The 21,362-nt window shown below is 34.8% G+C and overlaps 1 protein-coding gene across 1 annotated transcript in view; it reads left to right on the forward strand.

Moving 5' to 3' along the window:
• Nucleotides 1-21,362, forward strand: part of LOC131434069 (uncharacterized) — an 89,647-nt gene that overhangs the window by 58,067 nt on the left and 10,218 nt on the right. Inside the window, exon 5 of the mRNA XM_058600719.1 lies at nt 15,759-16,214. Coding sequence (XP_058456702.1) covers nt 15,759-16,214 — 456 coding nt within the window. The remainder of the gene's footprint in view (nt 1-15,758; nt 16,215-21,362) is intronic.

Below are 21,362 nucleotides of genomic sequence, written 5' to 3' on the forward strand. Positions count from 1 at the left end.
ACATGTCAATTTTCCAACCTATTTTCCCCGTTAGATACTCATCATATTTAAAACTGGCTCAAGACGTTAAAACTCAGGAATTGTGTATGGGACCGCAAGGCCTTTTATTTGTATCTAAGTCTGTGAAAATCAGTTCTGCCACCCCCAAGAAAAATTGGTGCACTTATTTTCACATTTTTGTGCACACTTTACTAATAATTCCGGAACTGGAAATTGGATCCAAATAATATTCAGAAATTTTGTATGCGACCACCAAACATTTCATTTGAATATACCTTATGATAAAAAAAACCGGAATTTTACTAAAAAACGCCAAATTTCAATTTTTAATAAATTTCTTTATTATCGCCTTCAAAGTACTCTCCTCCTGCGGCGCTTGATCCAATTTTCCATACAAGTTTTATAGGCCGCCGAAGGTATGGCCTTTAGTTCACGCAGCGAATTCTCTTTTATGGTCTCTATGGTCTCAAAACGCGTTCCCCGCAATTGCAATTTGAGTCTGGGGAAGAGGAAAAAGTCACACGGGGCCATACCTGGAGAGTACGGTGCTTGGTTGATGATATTGGTCACTATCTGCATTGGAAATCATCTCTTTGGTCACATCAACACGACGCTGTTTTTAAATGAAATTCAGCTTTTTGGCACCAGCCGAGAAGCGACGCGTTTCAAACCCAAAACATCAGTTAAAATGTGTTCGGCTGATCCATAAGAGATGCCCAACAACACAGCAATCTCTCTAATCGGTACAGAACGATTTTGAAACACGATTTGCTTTGTCGATTCAATGTTTTCTTCAGTAACAGATGTTGTTGGGCGGCCAGGGATCTTATCATGATCCAAGCTTGTACGACCACCTTTGAAGCGTTTATACCACTCGTATGCCTGTGTTTTTCCTAGACACGATTCACCAAAGGCCTTTTCTAACATTTTCAACGTTTTGGAACACTTAAATCCATTTGCAACACAAAATTTTATGCACGCACGTTGTTCTAAATTTTCATCCATTATAAAAATCGCCACACGAAAATTTTTCAACTTCTTTGTGTAGACGCCAAACAAAAACTAATCGTACGATATGCGTCAAAATTTGACAGAATGTGTATAAAATGTGTTGTCAACGTTGAAAGAATAAAATTTTACCGATTGGACAAGCGCGGGAATTTTAAAATGAAAACGTTAAATACACACGGAACCACCCGCGAACCCATTTCAACCAGAATATTAGTTGATTTTCTGAATTCGATTGGTTAAAATTTGGTACAACTAATCGATTGTTGTTTTAACTAAACTGTCATTTTTGTTTTTCGATTAGCAGAAACGATGGTTGAAACAACTAATTCAACTGTTTGAAAAAAAAATGCTGTCAATTAGTGAGGACACATACCTTTCAATTTCAACAAATATTTTAGTTGAAATAACTGGTGTTGTTATTGAAACAAAATTCTGTTAGTTGAAAAATAAATCGGTTTTATTTGTTTGTTTGTTTTGAGATCAGTAAAGATCTAAATTCTAAAAAAATACTTCTGATTCGATCGGAAATGATTGATGTAGAAAAACGTTTTTAATCAGCAAAAGTGCCCGGAGGGGCGAGTAAATTAGCGAAATTATTAAATTTACCAAAAATGATGCCTTCAAACGGTTGAACTGAAGTTATGCACTGATAATTTTAGTCAATTTATATGAGCTTGGGTGCATCAACCGCTGGGAATTGGAATTTTGCGACGGCAATTCAAACGCGCCATTCAATCGCAGCGCGTTCTGTGCGTTTGAAACCCTTCGCTCCTGTTACTTTTATAAACTAAATTCATGTCAAAAAGCGTTTTATTGCTAATGCATGAACATCATCATCGGTATCAAACAGCTGGCAGTAAAACAGTCTGCTGGAAGTAAATAATGATCGAATTTGAAGCATAAAATTTTTGCGCATATCTGAAAGATTACGAGATGATCATTCGTTAACATTTTCTAATTTGTCACCAAATCTTTTTCATGTCAAACAAGGTTAACTTTATCACAACACCGCTGTTAGATAAACACTTGTTATCATAAAATTCTCAAATCGAATGAACACAATTTCACCAAACGCTTTAACCATCGATGTTGTTTTCATTGACATTTTGAAGCGACGCGAACATATTTCAACTAAAAAAGTTGTTGATTTTGCATTGCGATATTGTTTTGCTTTCAACTGTCTCCGGCATTTGACAGCATTCAAAACAACATATTTTTCAACTACTTGAATATATGCAAATCAAAACCCATTTCGGTTGAATCAAAAAGAAATAAGTTAAATCAACTATCGCAAAAATCAAAAACTGCGATATCGCAATTTTATGATCGAAGGGTTCTCCGTGCACACATATACACAAACATTTTGCGTACTCGACGAACTGAGTCGAATGGTATATGACACTCGGCTCAAAAGTCGGTTTTCACAGTGATTGCATAACCTTTCTATATGAGAAAGGCAAAAAAAAGATTTTTTTTCTAAACTTGCCTCAAAATTATTCCAATCGGTAGTCATTGTCAGTAGATGGCCAAAAAAATAATTTCTGCTTTCTAGGTTCCCGATTTTCGATCAACGACCGGAGATTATAGCCATATACTCAAAAATGGATCTCAGTCACTTTTCTTGAACCGACTTCGATTATACCGGTTCCCGGATTACGGTTTCGGAAGTACCTTCAATAGTGAAACTCAGTTCATTTTCTCAGAGATTGTCTAATCGATCTGAGAACTGTCACTCTGTCGATTATACTAGACTATGGACAAAATTTTTTGTTTATCAAAAATCAAAGATGTTTTTTAAGAATACCACACGGAGAACCCTTCGATCATAAAATTGCGATATCGCAGTTTTTGATTTTTGAGATAGTTGATTTAACTAATTTCTTTTTGATTCAACCAATATGGTTTTTGATTTGCATATATTCAAGTAGTTGAAAAATATGTTGTTTTAAATGCTGTCAAATGCCGAAGACAGTTGGAAGCAAAACAATAATCGCAATGCAAAATCAACAACTTTTTTAGTTGAAATCTGTTCGCGTCGGTTCAAAATGTCAATGAAATCAACATCGATGGTTAAAGCGTTCGGTGAAATTGTGTTCATTCGATTTGAGAAATTTATGATAACAAGTGTTTATCTAAAAGCGGTGTTGTGATAAAGTTAACCTTGTTTAAGATGAAAAAGATTTGGTGACAAATTAGAAAATGTTAATGAATGATCATCTCGTAATCTTTCAGGTATGCGCAAAAATTTTATGCTTCAAATTCGATCATTGATTTACTTCCAGCAGACTGTTTGACTTCCAGCTGTTTGATACCGATGTTCATGCATTAGCAATAAAACGCTTTTTGACATGAATTTAATTTATAAAAGTAACAGGAACGAAGGGTTTCAAACACACAGAACGCGCTGCAATTGAATGGCGCGTTTGAATTGCCGTCGCAAAATTCCAATTCCCAGCAGTTGATGCACCCAAGCTCATATAAATTGACTAAAATTATCAGTGCATAACTTTAGTTCAACCGTTTGAAGGCATCATCTTTCAATACTCATTTTAGGTAAATTTAATAATTTCGCTAATTTACTCGCCCCTCCGAGCCCTTTTGCTGATTAAAAACGTTTTTCTACATCAATCATTTCCGGTCGAATCAGAAGTATTTTTTTAGAATTTAGATCTTTACTGTTCTCGACTTAACTTGATCATGATCATACAAAAATCAAAATCACTTAGAGATCAGATCAGTTCTGATTTCGTAATGATAATTTATTCCTTGGTTAAGATCACTTGAAATCAGCAGTGATCGGTGGTTTTCCCAGCCCTAATGATATATATTACATGTCAATATAAAATACTGTTTATATTTTAACAACGATATTTATTTCATGAATCTCAAAATACCGAACTTATTTCAAATAGATCATGACGTGTATCAGTAAGTATATTTTTATTATTTTCGCAAATCAATAACATTGTTCGAGTTGATTCAACTATTTGCAAAGTCTAAAACAAATAAAACCGATTTATTTTTCAACTAACAGAATTTTGTTTCAATAACAACACCAGTTATTTCAACTAAAATATTTGTTGAAATTGAAAGGTATGTGTCCTACCTAATTGACAGCATTTTTTTTCAAACAGTTAAATTAGTTGTTTCAACCATCGTTTCTGCTAATCGAAAAACAAAAATGACAGTTTAGTTAAAACAACAATCGATTAGTTGTACCAAATTTTAACCAATCGAATTCAGAAAATCAACTAATATTCTGGTTGAAATGGGATCGCGGGTGGTTCCGTGCACACATTTATATAGGAGAATAAGATTTCTTCTCAATTTCTCAAATGTCTTCTGTTTGAACAGATTTCGCTACTGATTTTAGTGGCAAATACCTGGCTCGTTTGCAATCCTACTGACTCTAAGAATCCTTACAGGCAAAATTTACTCGTTATTATAAGTAATAATAAAAGAACTAACAAGAGAACAGTCATGTCAACTCTAACATATATTCAAACAGCAAAATGAATTATATCTTCATATAGCAAAAACAAATATCAATGAACCCAATCCTAACTAATGCCACTAAATTTTTGTTTGAGCTGTTAGTAGAATGTTGTCACTAATAGTACTGTTGTTGTACCGTTGAATTCCACTATGTTATATCACGTCATTACACTCTCACAAAGTCACTATTTTCACAGTCACTATTTTTCCGAAAGTGTATAAAACGTTATAATACAGATACGTATTTCGGAGTGCTATTTGCATCCTTCTTCAGTGTATCGGTTTTATAAGTTTATTGAAAGAATGCTGCAATGAAGTTCCTTTTATACAAACGTAAGTAGGTAGAAACGTAAGTAGGTAAACCACAAAATGAAAGGTAAAAAACAGGTAACAGAAAACTGGAAGAGTTAAGTGTTTTCTATGTTTGTTTTTATCTTGGATATGGGTAGTAACTGGAAAAGCCAAGAAGATCTATTCCCTTGGTCTCGGTTTAATAAAGAGATGGAGTTATTTTTGAAAATTTCTAAACTTTCTGCTGAATCTAATTTCCATGGATTGGAAATTTGTCTTAAGATTTTTATGTCATTAGTAGAGAGTTCATGATCTTCAAAAAAGGCATGTTCTGCTACTTTTGACTTGAAGTGATGTGGTAGTCCCTTTTCCAATTCTTTGGATGCTTTCGCTATTTCTGAGATATGTTCCTTGAAACGAATGTCCAGTGTTCTCTTTGTTTGTCCGATGTATATTTTATCGCAATGAGGACACGAGATTTTGTATACCCCAGACTTTTTCAAATTCTCTGTAGGATCTTTTGTAGAACCTAGTAGAGTTTTCAATTGGTAGTTCATACTGCTGAACACTAAATCTAAACCAAATTTTCTTAGTTTTGATTTTAGTGGGTGTGAAATGTTTTGATTGAAGTCCACTGATATTCTTTTAAAATTTTCAGAAGGGGGGGTCAAAGTTGTAAGTGATTGTTTTTTCAACAGTCTTAATTTTTTATCGAAGATGGTTTGAATTGTATGCTCTGGATATCCATTGAACTTTCCAATTTCGAAAATAAAGTTTTTCTCTTTTATCGCAGCATCTTTTCTAAGGGGCAAAGATAGCATTCTGTGAATCATATGGTGGAATGCTGCCATTTTGTGTTGATGGGGATGATTAGAAGTATTTGGTATGACACGGTCCGTATTGGTTGGCTTCCTATATATTTCGAAAGTTAAGGATTTTGCCTCCCGGACAATAAGAATGTCCAAGAAAGGTAAACTGTTGTCTTTCTCTTCCTCATAGGTGAATTTAATATTTTTATGTAAATTATTAATTATTTCTAAAAAGTTCGATAAATCGTTGCGTTTGATGATGCAAAATATATCATCTACGTATCTCCACCAGCGATTAGGTAATAATCCCTGCTTATTTAGAAGTTCTTCAAGGTTTGCCATGAATAATTCACATAAAAACGGGGAGAGTGGATTGCCCATTGGTGCCCCTTGTAATTGTTTATAAAATTCCCCTCTGAATTTGAAATAATTTACATCCATGCAAAGCCGAGTTAGAGTAAGATAAGACCGTACTTTGCATTTCCATAAACTACTACTATTTTGTTGAAGTAACCAATCTTCCAACAGATTGATTGAGTCCTTCACTGGGACACTTGGGAATAAGGCGGTTACATCGAAAGATACCATCATTTCGTCATCTTTGATATCGCCTGAATTCTGAAGTTGAGTAACGAATGTCTGTGTGTTAGGAACTGATTTACTGAAGAATTTTTTTGGCATAGATTGGAATTCTTTTACTAGCCATTTGGATATTTTTTGAGTTGGGGCCCCTACTGAAGAAATGATTTCCCTTATTTCGTTACCAGGTTTATGAACCTTTGGTAGTCCTTTTATTTTGGATAAAGAAGGGTTAGAAACTTTGAGACTACTGAGATTGATATCGAAGTTTGGGTTGCATTCATGAAGAGTTTTATCTACTTTTTTAATAATATCTGGAAGGGGGTCGGCTCTTTGTTTCCTATAAGGGCCGTCATTGATTTTTTTAATTATCAGATTATCATAATCTTCTTTGTCCATAATTACCACTTTGTTTCCCTTATCAGCCTTAACATAAAATACAGGCTTTTCCCGCAATTGTTTCACTATTTCTTTATCACCCATATTTTGTTGATTTTTCAGTGAGGTATTTTTAATGATATCAGCTACAATAGTTCTGGCATCATTAATTTGAGAAAAAGAAAGATTACAGTTATTTAGGCCTGTTTCTACGTCTATAATAACTTGTTCGAGATTTACTTTAGAAGAAATTGCATAATTTAACCCAAGATTGAGAAGTTTTGTTTGTTCGTTGGTAAAATTCTGAGATGACCGATTGATTAGGAAGTCTTCTGAAAACTGTATTGGAGGTTTTGGGGGGCGGCGTGCGGAATTTTTGAAACGTAAATTTTCGAATTTCTTGTGAAGGAGAATTCGTTTTCGCTCAGATTCGCAGTGTTCTGCAAATTTAACTTTGCTTAGGAAAATTTCGAAACCTTGGGGATATTGTTTCGCTAATTTTAAATGAAGATTATAACATTCCAAAGTTTTCACGTTCAGAATGCTAAACAATTTTTTAGTTTTCTCTTTCAGAATTTCGTGTTGAATTTTATTTTGAATATTTTTAGAAAAAGATCTCCCACCCTTTACCTTGCAGCATGTGGGAGTTAATCCAAATCTACTGCATTTTTTCAAAAATGCAATGTCTCTCGATATTCCCACAATTTTCTTTCTTAACTTAATAAACCTATTAGGCTCACTTGGCTTGGTAACCATTGTCACTAAATTTTTGTTTGAGCTGTTAGTAGAATGTTGTCACTAATAGTACTGTTGTTGTACCGTTGAATTCCACTATGTTATATCACGTCATTACACTCTCACAAAGTCACTATTTTCACAGTCACTATTTTTCCGAAAGTGTATAAAACGTTATAATACAGATACGTATTTCGGAGTGCTATTTGCATCCTTCTTCAGTGTATCGGTTTTATAAGTTTATTGAAAGAATGCTGCAATGAAGTTCCTTTTATACAAACGTAAGTAGGTAGAAACGTAAGTAGGTAAACCACAAAATGAAAGGTAAAAAACAGGTAACAGAAAACTGGAAGAGTTAAGTGTTTTCTATGTTTGTTTTTATCTTGGATATGGGTAGTAACTGGAAAAGCCAAGAAGATCTATTCCCTTGGTCTCGGTTTAATAAAGAGATGGAGTTATTTTTGAAAATTTCTAAACTTTCTGCTGAATCTAATTTCCATGGATTGGAAATTTGTCTTAAGATTTTTATGTCATTAGTAGAGAGTTCATGATCTTCAAAAAAGGCATGTTCTGCTACTTTTGACTTGAAGTGATGTGGTAGTCCCTTTTCCAATTCTTTGGATGCTTTCGCTATTTCTGAGATATGTTCCTTGAAACGAATGTCCAGTGTTCTCTTTGTTTGTCCGATGTATATTTTATCGCAATGAGGACACGAGATTTTGTATACCCCAGACTTTTTCAAATTCTCTGTAGGATCTTTTGTAGAACCTAGTAGAGTTTTCAATTGGTAGTTCATACTGCTGAACACTAAATCTAAACCAAATTTTCTTAGTTTTGATTTTAGTGGGTGTGAAATGTTTTGATTGAAGTCCACTGATATTCTTTTAAAATTTTCAGAAGGGGGGGTCAAAGTTGTAAGTGATTGTTTTTTCAACAGTCTTAATTTTTTATCGAAGATGGTTTGAATTGTATGCTCTGGATATCCATTGAACTTTCCAATTTCGAAAATAAAGTTTTTCTCTTTTATCGCAGCATCTTTTCTAAGGGGCAAAGATAGCATTCTGTGAATCATATGGTGGAATGCTGCCATTTTGTGTTGATGGGGATGATTAGAAGTATTTGGTATGACACGGTCCGTATTGGTTGGCTTCCTATATATTTCGAAAGTTAAGGATTTTGCCTCCCGGACAATAAGAATGTCCAAGAAAGGTAAACTGTTGTCTTTCTCTTCCTCATAGGTGAATTTAATATTTTTATGTAAATTATTAATTATTTCTAAAAAGTTCGATAAATCGTTGCGTTTGATGATGCAAAATATATCATCTACGTATCTCCACCAGCGATTAGGTAATAATCCCTGCTTATTTAGAAGTTCTTCAAGGTTTGCCATGAATAATTCACATAAAAACGGGGAGAGTGGATTGCCCATTGGTGCCCCTTGTAATTGTTTATAAAATTCCCCTCTGAATTTGAAATAATTTACATCCATGCAAAGCCGAGTTAGAGTAAGATAAGACCGTACTTTGCATTTCCATAAACTACTACTATTTTGTTGAAGTAACCAATCTTCCAACAGATTGATTGAGTCCTTCACTGGGACACTTGGGAATAAGGCGGTTACATCGAAAGATACCATCATTTCGTCATCTTTGATATCGCCTGAATTCTGAAGTTGAGTAACGAATGTCTGTGTGTTAGGAACTGATTTACTGAAGAATTTTTTTGGCATAGATTGGAATTCTTTTACTAGCCATTTGGATATTTTTTGAGTTGGGGCCCCTACTGAAGAAATGATTTCCCTTATTTCGTTACCAGGTTTATGAACCTTTGGTAGTCCTTTTATTTTGGATAAAGAAGGGTTAGAAACTTTGAGACTACTGAGATTGATATCGAAGTTTGGGTTGCATTCATGAAGAGTTTTATCTACTTTTTTAATAATATCTGGAAGGGGGTCGGCTCTTTGTTTCCTATAAGGGCCGTCATTGATTTTTTTAATTATCAGATTATCATAATCTTCTTTGTCCATAATTACCACTTTGTTTCCCTTATCAGCCTTAACATAAAATACAGGCTTTTCCCGCAATTGTTTCACTATTTCTTTATCACCCATATTTTGTTGATTTTTCAGTGAGGTATTTTTAATGATATCAGCTACAATAGTTCTGGCATCATTAATTTGAGAAAAAGAAAGATTACAGTTATTTAGGCCTGTTTCTACGTCTATAATAACTTGTTCGAGATTTACTTTAGAAGAAATTGCATAATTTAACCCAAGATTGAGAAGTTTTGTTTGTTCGTTGGTAAAATTCTGAGATGACCGATTGATTAGGAAGTCTTCTGAAAACTGTATTGGAGGTTTTGGGGGGCGGCGTGCGGAATTTTTGAAACGTAAATTTTCGAATTTCTTGTGAAGGAGAATTCGTTTTCGCTCAGATTCGCAGTGTTCTGCAAATTTAACTTTGCTTAGGAAAATTTCGAAACCTTGGGGATATTGTTTCGCTAATTTTAAATGAAGATTATAACATTCCAAAGTTTTCACGTCTTTTTCTAAAAATATTCAAAATAAAATTCAACACGAAATTCTGAAAGAGAAAACTAAAAAATTGTTTAGCATTCTGAACGTGAAAACTTTGGAATGTTATAATCTTCATTTAAAATTAGCGAAACAATATCCCCAAGGTTTCGAAATTTTCCTAAGCAAAGTTAAATTTGCAGAACACTGCGAATCTGAGCGAAAACGAATTCTCCTTCACAAGAAATTCGAAAATTTACGTTTCAAAAATTCCGCACGCCGCCCCCCAAAACCTCCAATACAGTTTTCAGAAGACTTCCTAATCAATCGGTCATCTCAGAATTTTACCAACGAACAAACAAAACTTCTCAATCTTGGGTTAAATTATGCAATTTCTTCTAAAGTAAATCTCGAACAAGTTATTATAGACGTAGAAACAGGCCTAAATAACTGTAATCTTTCTTTTTCTCAAATTAATGATGCCAGAACTATTGTAGCTGATATCATTAAAAATACCTCACTGAAAAATCAACAAAATATGGGTGATAAAGAAATAGTGAAACAATTGCGGGAAAAGCCTGTATTTTATGTTAAGGCTGATAAGGGAAACAAAGTGGTAATTATGGACAAAGAAGATTATGATAATCTGATAATTAAAAAAATCAATGACGGCCCTTATAGGAAACAAAGAGCCGACCCCCTTCCAGATATTATTAAAAAAGTAGATAAAACTCTTCATGAATGCAACCCAAACTTCGATATCAATCTCAGTAGTCTCAAAGTTTCTAACCCTTCTTTATCCAAAATAAAAGGACTACCAAAGGTTCATAAACCTGGTAACGAAATAAGGGAAATCATTTCTTCAGTAGGGGCCCCAACTCAAAAAATATCCAAATGGCTAGTAAAAGAATTCCAATCTATGCCAAAAAAATTCTTCAGTAAATCAGTTCCTAACACACAGACATTCGTTACTCAACTTCAGAATTCAGGCGATATCAAAGATGACGAAATGATGGTATCTTTCGATGTAACCGCCTTATTCCCAAGTGTCCCAGTGAAGGACTCAATCAATCTGTTGGAAGATTGGTTACTTCAACAAAATAGTAGTAGTTTATGGAAATGCAAAGTACGGTCTTATCTTACTCTAACTCGGCTTTGCATGGATGTAAATTATTTCAAATTCAGAGGGGAATTTTATAAACAATTACAAGGGGCACCAATGGGCAATCCACTCTCCCCGTTTTTATGTGAATTATTCATGGCAAACCTTGAAGAACTTCTAAATAAGCAGGGATTATTACCTAATCGCTGGTGGAGATACGTAGATGATATATTTTGCATCATCAAACGCAACGATTTATCGAACTTTTTAGAAATAATTAATAATTTACATAAAAATATTAAATTCACCTATGAGGAAGAGAAAGACAACAGTTTACCTTTCTTGGACATTCTTATTGTCCGGGAGGCAAAATCCTTAACTTTCGAAATATATAGGAAGCCAACCAATACGGACCGTGTCATACCAAATACTTCTAATCATCCCCATCAACACAAAATGGCAGCATTCCACCATATGATTCACAGAATGCTATCTTTGCCCCTTAGAAAAGATGCTGCGATAAAAGAGAAAAACTTTATTTTCGAAATTGGAAAGTTCAATGGATATCCAGAGCATACAATTCAAACCATCTTCGATAAAAAATTAAGACTGTTGAAAAAACAATCACTTACAACTTTGACCCCCCCTTCTGAAAATTTTAAAAGAATATCAGTGGACTTCAATCAAAACATTTCACACCCACTAAAATCAAAACTAAGAAAATTTGGTTTAGATTTAGTGTTCAGCAGTATGAACTACCAATTGAAAACTCTACTAGGTTCTACAAAAGATCCTACAGAGAATTTGAAAAAGTCTGGGGTATACAAAATCTCGTGTCCTCATTGCGATAAAATATACATCGGACAAACAAAGAGAACACTGGACATTCGTTTCAAGGAACATATCTCAGAAATAGCGAAAGCATCCAAAGAATTGGAAAAGGGACTACCACATCACTTCAAGTCAAAAGTAGCAGAACATGCCTTTTTTGAAGATCATGAACTCTCTACTAATGACATAAAAATCTTAAGACAAATTTCCAATCCATGGAAATTAGATTCAGCAGAAAGTTTAGAAATTTTCAAAAATAACTCCATCTCTTTATTAAACCGAGACCAAGGGAATAGATCTTCTTGGCTTTTCCAGTTACTACCCATATCCAAGATAAAAACAAACATAGAAAACACTTAACTCTTCCAGTTTTCTGTTACCTGTTTTTTACCTTTCATTTTGTGGTTTACCTACTTACGTTTCTACCTACTTACGTTTGTATAAAAGGAACTTCATTGCAGCATTCTTTCAATAAACTTATAAAACCGATACACTGAAGAAGGATGCAAATAGCACTCCGAAATACGTATCTGTATTATAACGTTTTATACACTTTCGGAAAAATAGTGACTGTGAAAATAGTGACTTTGTGAGAGTGTAATGACGTGATATAACATAGTGGAATTCAACGGTACAACAACAGTACTATTAGTGACAACATTCTACTAACAGCTCAAACAAAAATTTAGTGACAATGGTTACCAAGCCAAGTGAGCCTAATAGGTTTATTAAGTTAAGAAAGAAAATTGTGGGAATATCGAGAGACATTGCATTTTTGAAAAAATGCAGTAGATTTGGATTAACTCCCACATGCTGCAAGGTAAAGGGTGGGAGATCTTTTTCTAAAAATATTCAAAATAAAATTCAACACGAAATTCTGAAAGAGAAAACTAAAAAATTGTTTAGCATTCTGAACGTGAAAACTTTGGAATGTTATAATCTTCATTTAAAATTAGCGAAACAATATCCCCAAGGTTTCGAAATTTTCCTAAGCAAAGTTAAATTTGCAGAACACTGCGAATCTGAGCGAAAACGAATTCTCCTTCACAAGAAATTCGAAAATTTACGTTTCAAAAATTCCGCACGCCGCCCCCCAAAACCTCCAATACAGTTTTCAGAAGACTTCCTAATCAATCGGTCATCTCAGAATTTTACCAACGAACAAACAAAACTTCTCAATCTTGGGTTAAATTATGCAATTTCTTCTAAAGTAAATCTCGAACAAGTTATTATAGACGTAGAAACAGGCCTAAATAACTGTAATCTTTCTTTTTCTCAAATTAATGATGCCAGAACTATTGTAGCTGATATCATTAAAAATACCTCACTGAAAAATCAACAAAATATGGGTGATAAAGAAATAGTGAAACAATTGCGGGAAAAGCCTGTATTTTATGTTAAGGCTGATAAGGGAAACAAAGTGGTAATTATGGACAAAGAAGATTATGATAATCTGATAATTAAAAAAATCAATGACGGCCCTTATAGGAAACAAAGAGCCGACCCCCTTCCAGATATTATTAAAAAAGTAGATAAAACTCTTCATGAATGCAACCCAAACTTCGATATCAATCTCAGTAGTCTCAAAGTTTCTAACCCTTCTTTATCCAAAATAAAAGGACTACCAAAGGTTCATAAACCTGGTAACGAAATAAGGGAAATCATTTCTTCAGTAGGGGCCCCAACTCAAAAAATATCCAAATGGCTAGTAAAAGAATTCCAATCTATGCCAAAAAAATTCTTCAGTAAATCAGTTCCTAACACACAGACATTCGTTACTCAACTTCAGAATTCAGGCGATATCAAAGATGACGAAATGATGGTATCTTTCGATGTAACCGCCTTATTCCCAAGTGTCCCAGTGAAGGACTCAATCAATCTGTTGGAAGATTGGTTACTTCAACAAAATAGTAGTAGTTTATGGAAATGCAAAGTACGGTCTTATCTTACTCTAACTCGGCTTTGCATGGATGTAAATTATTTCAAATTCAGAGGGGAATTTTATAAACAATTACAAGGGGCACCAATGGGCAATCCACTCTCCCCGTTTTTATGTGAATTATTCATGGCAAACCTTGAAGAACTTCTAAATAAGCAGGGATTATTACCTAATCGCTGGTGGAGATACGTAGATGATATATTTTGCATCATCAAACGCAACGATTTATCGAACTTTTTAGAAATAATTAATAATTTACATAAAAATATTAAATTCACCTATGAGGAAGAGAAAGACAACAGTTTACCTTTCTTGGACATTCTTATTGTCCGGGAGGCAAAATCCTTAACTTTCGAAATATATAGGAAGCCAACCAATACGGACCGTGTCATACCAAATACTTCTAATCATCCCCATCAACACAAAATGGCAGCATTCCACCATATGATTCACAGAATGCTATCTTTGCCCCTTAGAAAAGATGCTGCGATAAAAGAGAAAAACTTTATTTTCGAAATTGGAAAGTTCAATGGATATCCAGAGCATACAATTCAAACCATCTTCGATAAAAAATTAAGACTGTTGAAAAAACAATCACTTACAACTTTGACCCCCCCTTCTGAAAATTTTAAAAGAATATCAGTGGACTTCAATCAAAACATTTCACACCCACTAAAATCAAAACTAAGAAAATTTGGTTTAGATTTAGTGTTCAGCAGTATGAACTACCAATTGAAAACTCTACTAGGTTCTACAAAAGATCCTACAGAGAATTTGAAAAAGTCTGGGGTATACAAAATCTCGTGTCCTCATTGCGATAAAATATACATCGGACAAACAAAGAGAACACTGGACATTCGTTTCAAGGAACATATCTCAGAAATAGCGAAAGCATCCAAAGAATTGGAAAAGGGACTACCACATCACTTCAAGTCAAAAGTAGCAGAACATGCCTTTTTTGAAGATCATGAACTCTCTACTAATGACATAAAAATCTTAAGACAAATTTCCAATCCATGGAAATTAGATTCAGCAGAAAGTTTAGAAATTTTCAAAAATAACTCCATCTCTTTATTAAACCGAGACCAAGGGAATAGATCTTCTTGGCTTTTCCAGTTACTACCCATATCCAAGATAAAAACAAACATAGAAAACACTTAACTCTTCCAGTTTTCTGTTACCTGTTTTTTACCTTTCATTTTGTGGTTTACCTACTTACGTTTCTACCTACTTACGTTTGTATAAAAGGAACTTCATTGCAGCATTCTTTCAATAAACTTATAAAACCGATACACTGAAGAAGGATGCAAATAGCACTCCGAAATACGTATCTGTATTATAACGTTTTATACACTTTCGGAAAAATAGTGACTGTGAAAATAGTGACTTTGTGAGAGTGTAATGACGTGATATAACATAGTGGAATTCAACGGTACAACAACAGTACTATTAGTACTAACTAATGCGCCTTCATGAATTGCGAGAGAAACAGAAAAGTATCAATATTATTTATCACGACCGCCAATTATTCGCGCCAAATCAAGCGATAAAGAAAATTAATTGATCGAATCGTTCTGATTGACAGTCGATAACGAACCAAGCGGCAGACGGCTTGTGATACGACATGCGTCAGCGGAAATGGGCGAAGATCCACAAGGTTCTCGATTGTTCCCGCAGAAGCATCATCGCCTATATCTTGCGTGAACACGTGACAGCTCTGTATAATTATCAAATAAAGATATCGCATTTCTTGGAAGCGATCATTGATGTCTCCTTTCGACAAATAAAACGTCCATTTGTGGCAACGATGAGACAGCCTTGCACACATCACTGGAGTGTATTCAAATTTGTTTGATTATTGATAATGAACCAGTTTTTAGAATGATTCTGTTTTCCTTTTCACGATTACTCCAGTGTCTGAATTCCAATAAGTTATGAATGAGCTTCAGAGGATCATCGGGATTAGTCGTTATACTACTCCAGCACAGATTATTATAAATCAATTCGTTTGATTGATTCCATTTACGCCGAACTGATTGATGTCTTCTACTTCCTTTTCTTCTTTCAACGATCTAGAGGCAGACCGGGACTTGTTAGATTGGAGCGGTAAAAAACCGTTGGAGTATCAAAAACAGATGACAAGTGTGTCGGCATCCACCTACAGCAGTGAGTATGATCCAATGTTTGTAGTGAACGAACGGTTCCACTCTCTTCCGTCGAAAAAACTGCTCTCGCCGCTATCACGGGGCGGCACTTTCATGCGCAAGAAAAGTCGTCGCCAGCGCCCTTCGACTTCAACCGGAGTCGAACTGCAACGCACCCATTCAATGCTTACTGTAATCACGCCGGAAAACCTATCGCTTCCCACTAACACTAGGTCGGCTGCAACGAACAGCAAAAGCGGCAACAACAATCGAATTAGCCTCATGCCTCGGCCAACTGACACGATGAGCCTTAGAAGTGGCAGCTCCGGAAACTTGCATAGAAATGACAAAATCAACCAGAGCTTTTTTCGACGCAAGAAGCCGCATAATTGACTAACGTTTGCATGCCTGACTAAAGACAGAGCTTTATGCTATGTGTTTCTTTTACCATGATTCGCCTGTTGTTATTTATCATATACTGTATTTATTTTTACTAAGGTAGAAGTAGTTTAAAGCATTTATTTTTATAGTTATTACCAATCTAAAATCATTACTTTTTACATTTGATCTTCATCACTAGTTATAAGTATTTTGCTACTCGCATTATATTATTCAGATTCGAATCATGAAACTATGTTGTATCATTAAACTGTTTTTTAAAACATAATTTCGTTTTAATCAGTGTTTATCGAACTGTTTGCATGAAAATTACTAGCAATGAAACCTATTGTACTAACATTAGTTAAAGAAAACCTATATTATTTTCGCTATAAACTAACTAGTTTGCACAATTATCACGTATATGCTTAGTTTCAGAACTTTATATAGATGAAGTTCTCTCAAGTCGACAAATATTTCCTTACGCAATTATGCAACTGTATAAATAATAATCACACCTCGAAAATGTCGTTTTTAAAATAAAGAAAAATAATAATTCTGGTTTTTTTCTTTCAAATTTTGAGTACTATCAACAAAACATTTTTATGTGATAATTGTTATTATTGATTTGAACTCTAATCATTGTTTTTTTATTCCTATCTATCTTCTCACACAACTTCTTGGTCGAAAAATGGATACCACTCAACAAAATACTATGGTGGTGGTGGTTTTCACTGTAAACTTGAAGAAATACAAGCGATGAGATTACATGCTCTGAACAGCGGGAGTTCCACTTGGAGTATTGGATATTGGAGGCAAGTTCCGCAAATCCTCACAGCTTCTCTATCTATACACGCACCTTATTTGGTGTAAACACGATAGAACAATATCCTACACTGTGTGGCTTATCTATAGCTTTTTCGTCATTTTGTTATGTAATCAAAGTTTGAGTTATTGTTGTACTTGTGTGCTACACTCACATACGAACACCATATTGTTGTTAAACAAATGCATGTATTGTATTTATTTGTGTAAATTTGAGCAATCATGTGCTTTCAGCTAGATTTGTTTCTCTTTCGCTACAATTTTATCTTCAGGTTCATCAAATCAACTACTTCTGCTAGCAATATTTTAGCGGTTCAGTAAATAATACTTCATCAACTTATCGAGACTGAAATCTGGCAGAACATCGTCCGATCAGAAGTACCCAAACAGTGCAGTAGTAGCTTTTGTTACCTCTAGTACCTACGTTGATTGCTCTAGTGCTCAATTTCTTACAACATAAAACTCATGGAAAACAGGATTTACCCATTAAATTTGTTGGATTTACCCATTAAAATTGTGGAGACAATATTTACACCCGTTCTGTCGATCTGATTCTAATCTCGATAAAAATTATAAAAGGTCCTAGGTGCAAATAACAGTTTCTCTTAGTTTGCTTCCATTTTCATTTATTAGGGTGTACGGAATTGAAAGATTTATAGTACCTATTCTCTTTCTCCGAACAGGACAAGCCGTATGGCATCCGACGGTAAAATAAACTTAGCCAAATCTGAGTGTCACTTTACTAAACCATGCCTTCACTCAACGAGAAGATTTTTTTCAAACTTTTACTCTTAATTAAACACTATAATTTGTTAACCTTCTTAGTGATTTGTTTGTTTATTTGTTTGATTCTGTGATTCCTAAAATGATGATAACATAAAACATGAAGAATATTTTAGGGGGCACTCTACAAAACGGTAGAAAAAATAATCCATTTTCTTTATTTCTTTGTACAGGAAAAGATTAATAGTAGAAAAATACTTTTTAGATCGTGTGTATTTGTAGATAGGAGGGATAAGAAAAAACATTTCCACAAAACAAACAATTTCAAAATGGCGGACATGTCGAGCATCTCGAAATTGGTTTTGAGAAAGTCGTCTTACCGTTCACACGATATCACCCGATTTTCTGTACTCATCCTTCAAAATACAAAGAAGATTCGTGTCGATCGGTTCAATAGTTCTATTTAAAAGATAGACATGGTGCGACAATTCAATGAAGTAGGGGATGTCGGGCCAAAATGGCCACTTTTGGTCTTGCGCAAAATATAGTACGGAAAATAATATTTTCACTCGTAATGTTACATACTGTTCGAAAGCTACAACCTTCAGTTACAAAACGCAAATATTCCCATTTATACGGCCGCAATCTTGCTCGGAGTGCATCAACCTCGTAATCGAAAATCTCAAAATAGGTGGGGCGAAAATGGCCAGTCACATTTTGACGCAGGAAACAATCGGACATGAAAAAATTTAGTGTGTAATGTGAAATTTTTTTTGCTTTATTGATATCTAACAACTGTTTCGTACATAAAAAATATTATTTCATAGAAAAATTTCTGATTTTGTTAAATATCATTTTGTTAAATATGAAAAATTAAAAAACATATGCAGGATAAAATGCAAATGTTTTTTTATGTAAGACTGAAATTTAAAAAATGTTTCACTTGTAATCACTTAGTGTTCACTGTCTGGCTCAGGGAAGCAATTCACGTATGTGAAAATGGTGTCACAATCCGGGTGCGCTCTATGGGAGCATTCAATGCAAACATTGGGGCGCTGAATATTGAGTAATTTGTCCCAGTAAGCGCAGCATTTGTCCAAATCATTCGATGGTTCGGAATTTTCGCTCATCTTTTGTTCTGCTGATGCCGAATGTGCTTTAACACATGGATCAATAAGTCCCGAGACTAAAGCAGAGATGGCGCTCGTAGTAAACCAGTAACCACGTCTTTCTAGAGTACTAACCTTTGCTTGAAACGGGTCAAAATTTTAAGTCGATCCGACCAGAAACACCTGAGTTATCGAGGTTGGAGTAAAGTCGTTTTGTAGTTTGTTTAAAAAATGGAAAAAACCGAGTTTCGTGTTTTGATAAAACATTGTTTTTTAATGGGTAAAAACACCGTGAAAGCGAAACAATGGATTGAAAAATGTTATCCGGACTCTTGTCCATCAAAAGCAACGATTTGTCGGTGGTTCGCCGAGTTTAAACGTGGTCGTACCGACACAAATGACGCGGAACGCTCGGGTAGACCTGTGGAAGCCGTTACACCGGAAAATGTGAGTGAAGTGACAAAAATTATAATGAAAGATCGTAAAGTGAAGCTCCGTGGGATTGCTGAGATGACACAGATATATGGAAGTGTATTTACTATCCTTCATGAAAAATTGAGCATGAAAAAGGTTTTTTCCAAGTGGGTTCCGCGATTGCTTTCGATGGAACAAAAACAGCAACGAGTCGATGATTCAGAAAGCAGTTTATCGAAAAAAAACTCTGGAACCATTGTATCACCCTAAAAAAATGTTTTTTCCATTGTTAGTCTCGGGACTTATTGATCCATGTGTTAGATACGTTCAGAAACGTACACACGTCGTCGATTATACCTTATATGTGATCATCGATTATACCCGCGATTTTTGGACTATTCAGTTGGTACCCACTCGAAAATTGTGTCGAGTTTCATGAAATCATGAAACATGCGTTTCGATTTTGCGAAGTCTTAACTCACAAAAACAATATTTTATCATGAAAACCACTAGTACCATTTTATTCAGCTCACCTTAATCGGCTAAACACACTCACCGAGTATGATTTGTCCCTGGGAACATATTCTACAGCTGAGCTGAGCTGAAGTAGATCGCCCGTAGTTGCACTTCGTGATTGATCGAATGGGTGGAAATGTACAATGAACCAAGAAAATGAAGCTTGGGAGAAGCAAATCATTTTCACCGTACATACCCACTAGGGTGGGACAAAATATTGATTTCAGCTCCACTAAACTTTTCGTGTTCCTTTTGGGTCCCATAAGCACCATGCAAAATTTTAGCTCGATAGGAGAAACTATATTTTCGCGCCCGCGGTTCAAAGTTTGTATGGGATTTAGTATGGGAAAACTAACTTTTAACAAAAAAATCATCTGGAGGTCACCCTATATACTCAAAAAATCAGCGGGCATGTAATTTTTGTAGGAAATTTAATGAGGAAGAAAACTTTCGAAGACTGTAACATAATTCGACATCTGTGAAAAATGTTATTAAAGAAAAACCGACACAAGATCCGAACGATGGCTTATTTCTTAATGTATCTAGCACCACTGCTGCTAGTGGTGGTAATGTGAGTTTGCTTTCTTTTATTATGCTACAACGGTTGATCTGAGTTGTTTGATGTCTTCACAATAGTTGCTCGGTGTAGTTTGAAGATTTTTTTAAACTTAAAAACCATGTTCCAAAACTCACTGTAAAGACACACAAAAAACACACAAAACTCACTGTAAAGACACACATTTAATACTATGAAAAAACATTGATTCCAAGTTTTTCTTTTTCTTATTTTTCTATCGTCCATATCTTCTAAACCTTATGAGACAGATGATTTATGTCTTCGACAAAGTTGTAGTATTTGAGTACAATATTGTTGAAGACTTCAAAATTGTATTTCTTCAAAAAAAAGTTAGTTTTTTGTGTGTCTTTACAGTGAGTTTTGGAACATGGTTTTTAAGTTTAAAAAAATCTTCAAACTACACCGAGCAACTATTGTGAAGACATCAAACAACTCAGATCAACCGTTGTAGCATAATAAAAGAAAGCAAACTCACATTACCACCACTAGCAGCAGTGGTGCTAGATACATTAAGAAATGAGCCATCGTTCGGACCTTGTGTCGGTTTTTCTTTAATAACATTTTTCACAGATGTCGAATTATGTTACAGTCTTCGAAAGTTTTCTTCCTCATTAAATTTCCTACAAAAATTACATGCCCGCTGATTTTTTGAGTATATAGGGTGACCTCCAGATGATTTTTTTGTAAAAAGTTAGTTTTCCCATACTAAATCCCATACAAACTTTGAACCGCGGGCGCGAAAATATAGTTTCTCCTATCGAGCTAAAATTTTACATAGTTTCTATGGGACCCAAAACGAACACGAAAAGTTTGGTGGAGCGAGAAAACATTTTTTCCCATACAACCTTGTCCCACCCTAATACCCACTCACTCCTAACTTTTCATCAAATGATCAATAACGACGCCGGCTACGACCAAAGGCTGTGCTACTGAGGGAAAGGAAATAATGTTAGTCCGATACTCGTTGTTTCTAGTCACAGCGGGTACCACTGTA

The sequence above is a fragment of the Malaya genurostris genome, chromosome 3 (assembly GCF_030247185.1).
Source record: "Malaya genurostris strain Urasoe2022 chromosome 3, Malgen_1.1, whole genome shotgun sequence".
Taxonomy (NCBI): Eukaryota; Metazoa; Arthropoda; class Insecta; order Diptera; family Culicidae; genus Malaya; species Malaya genurostris.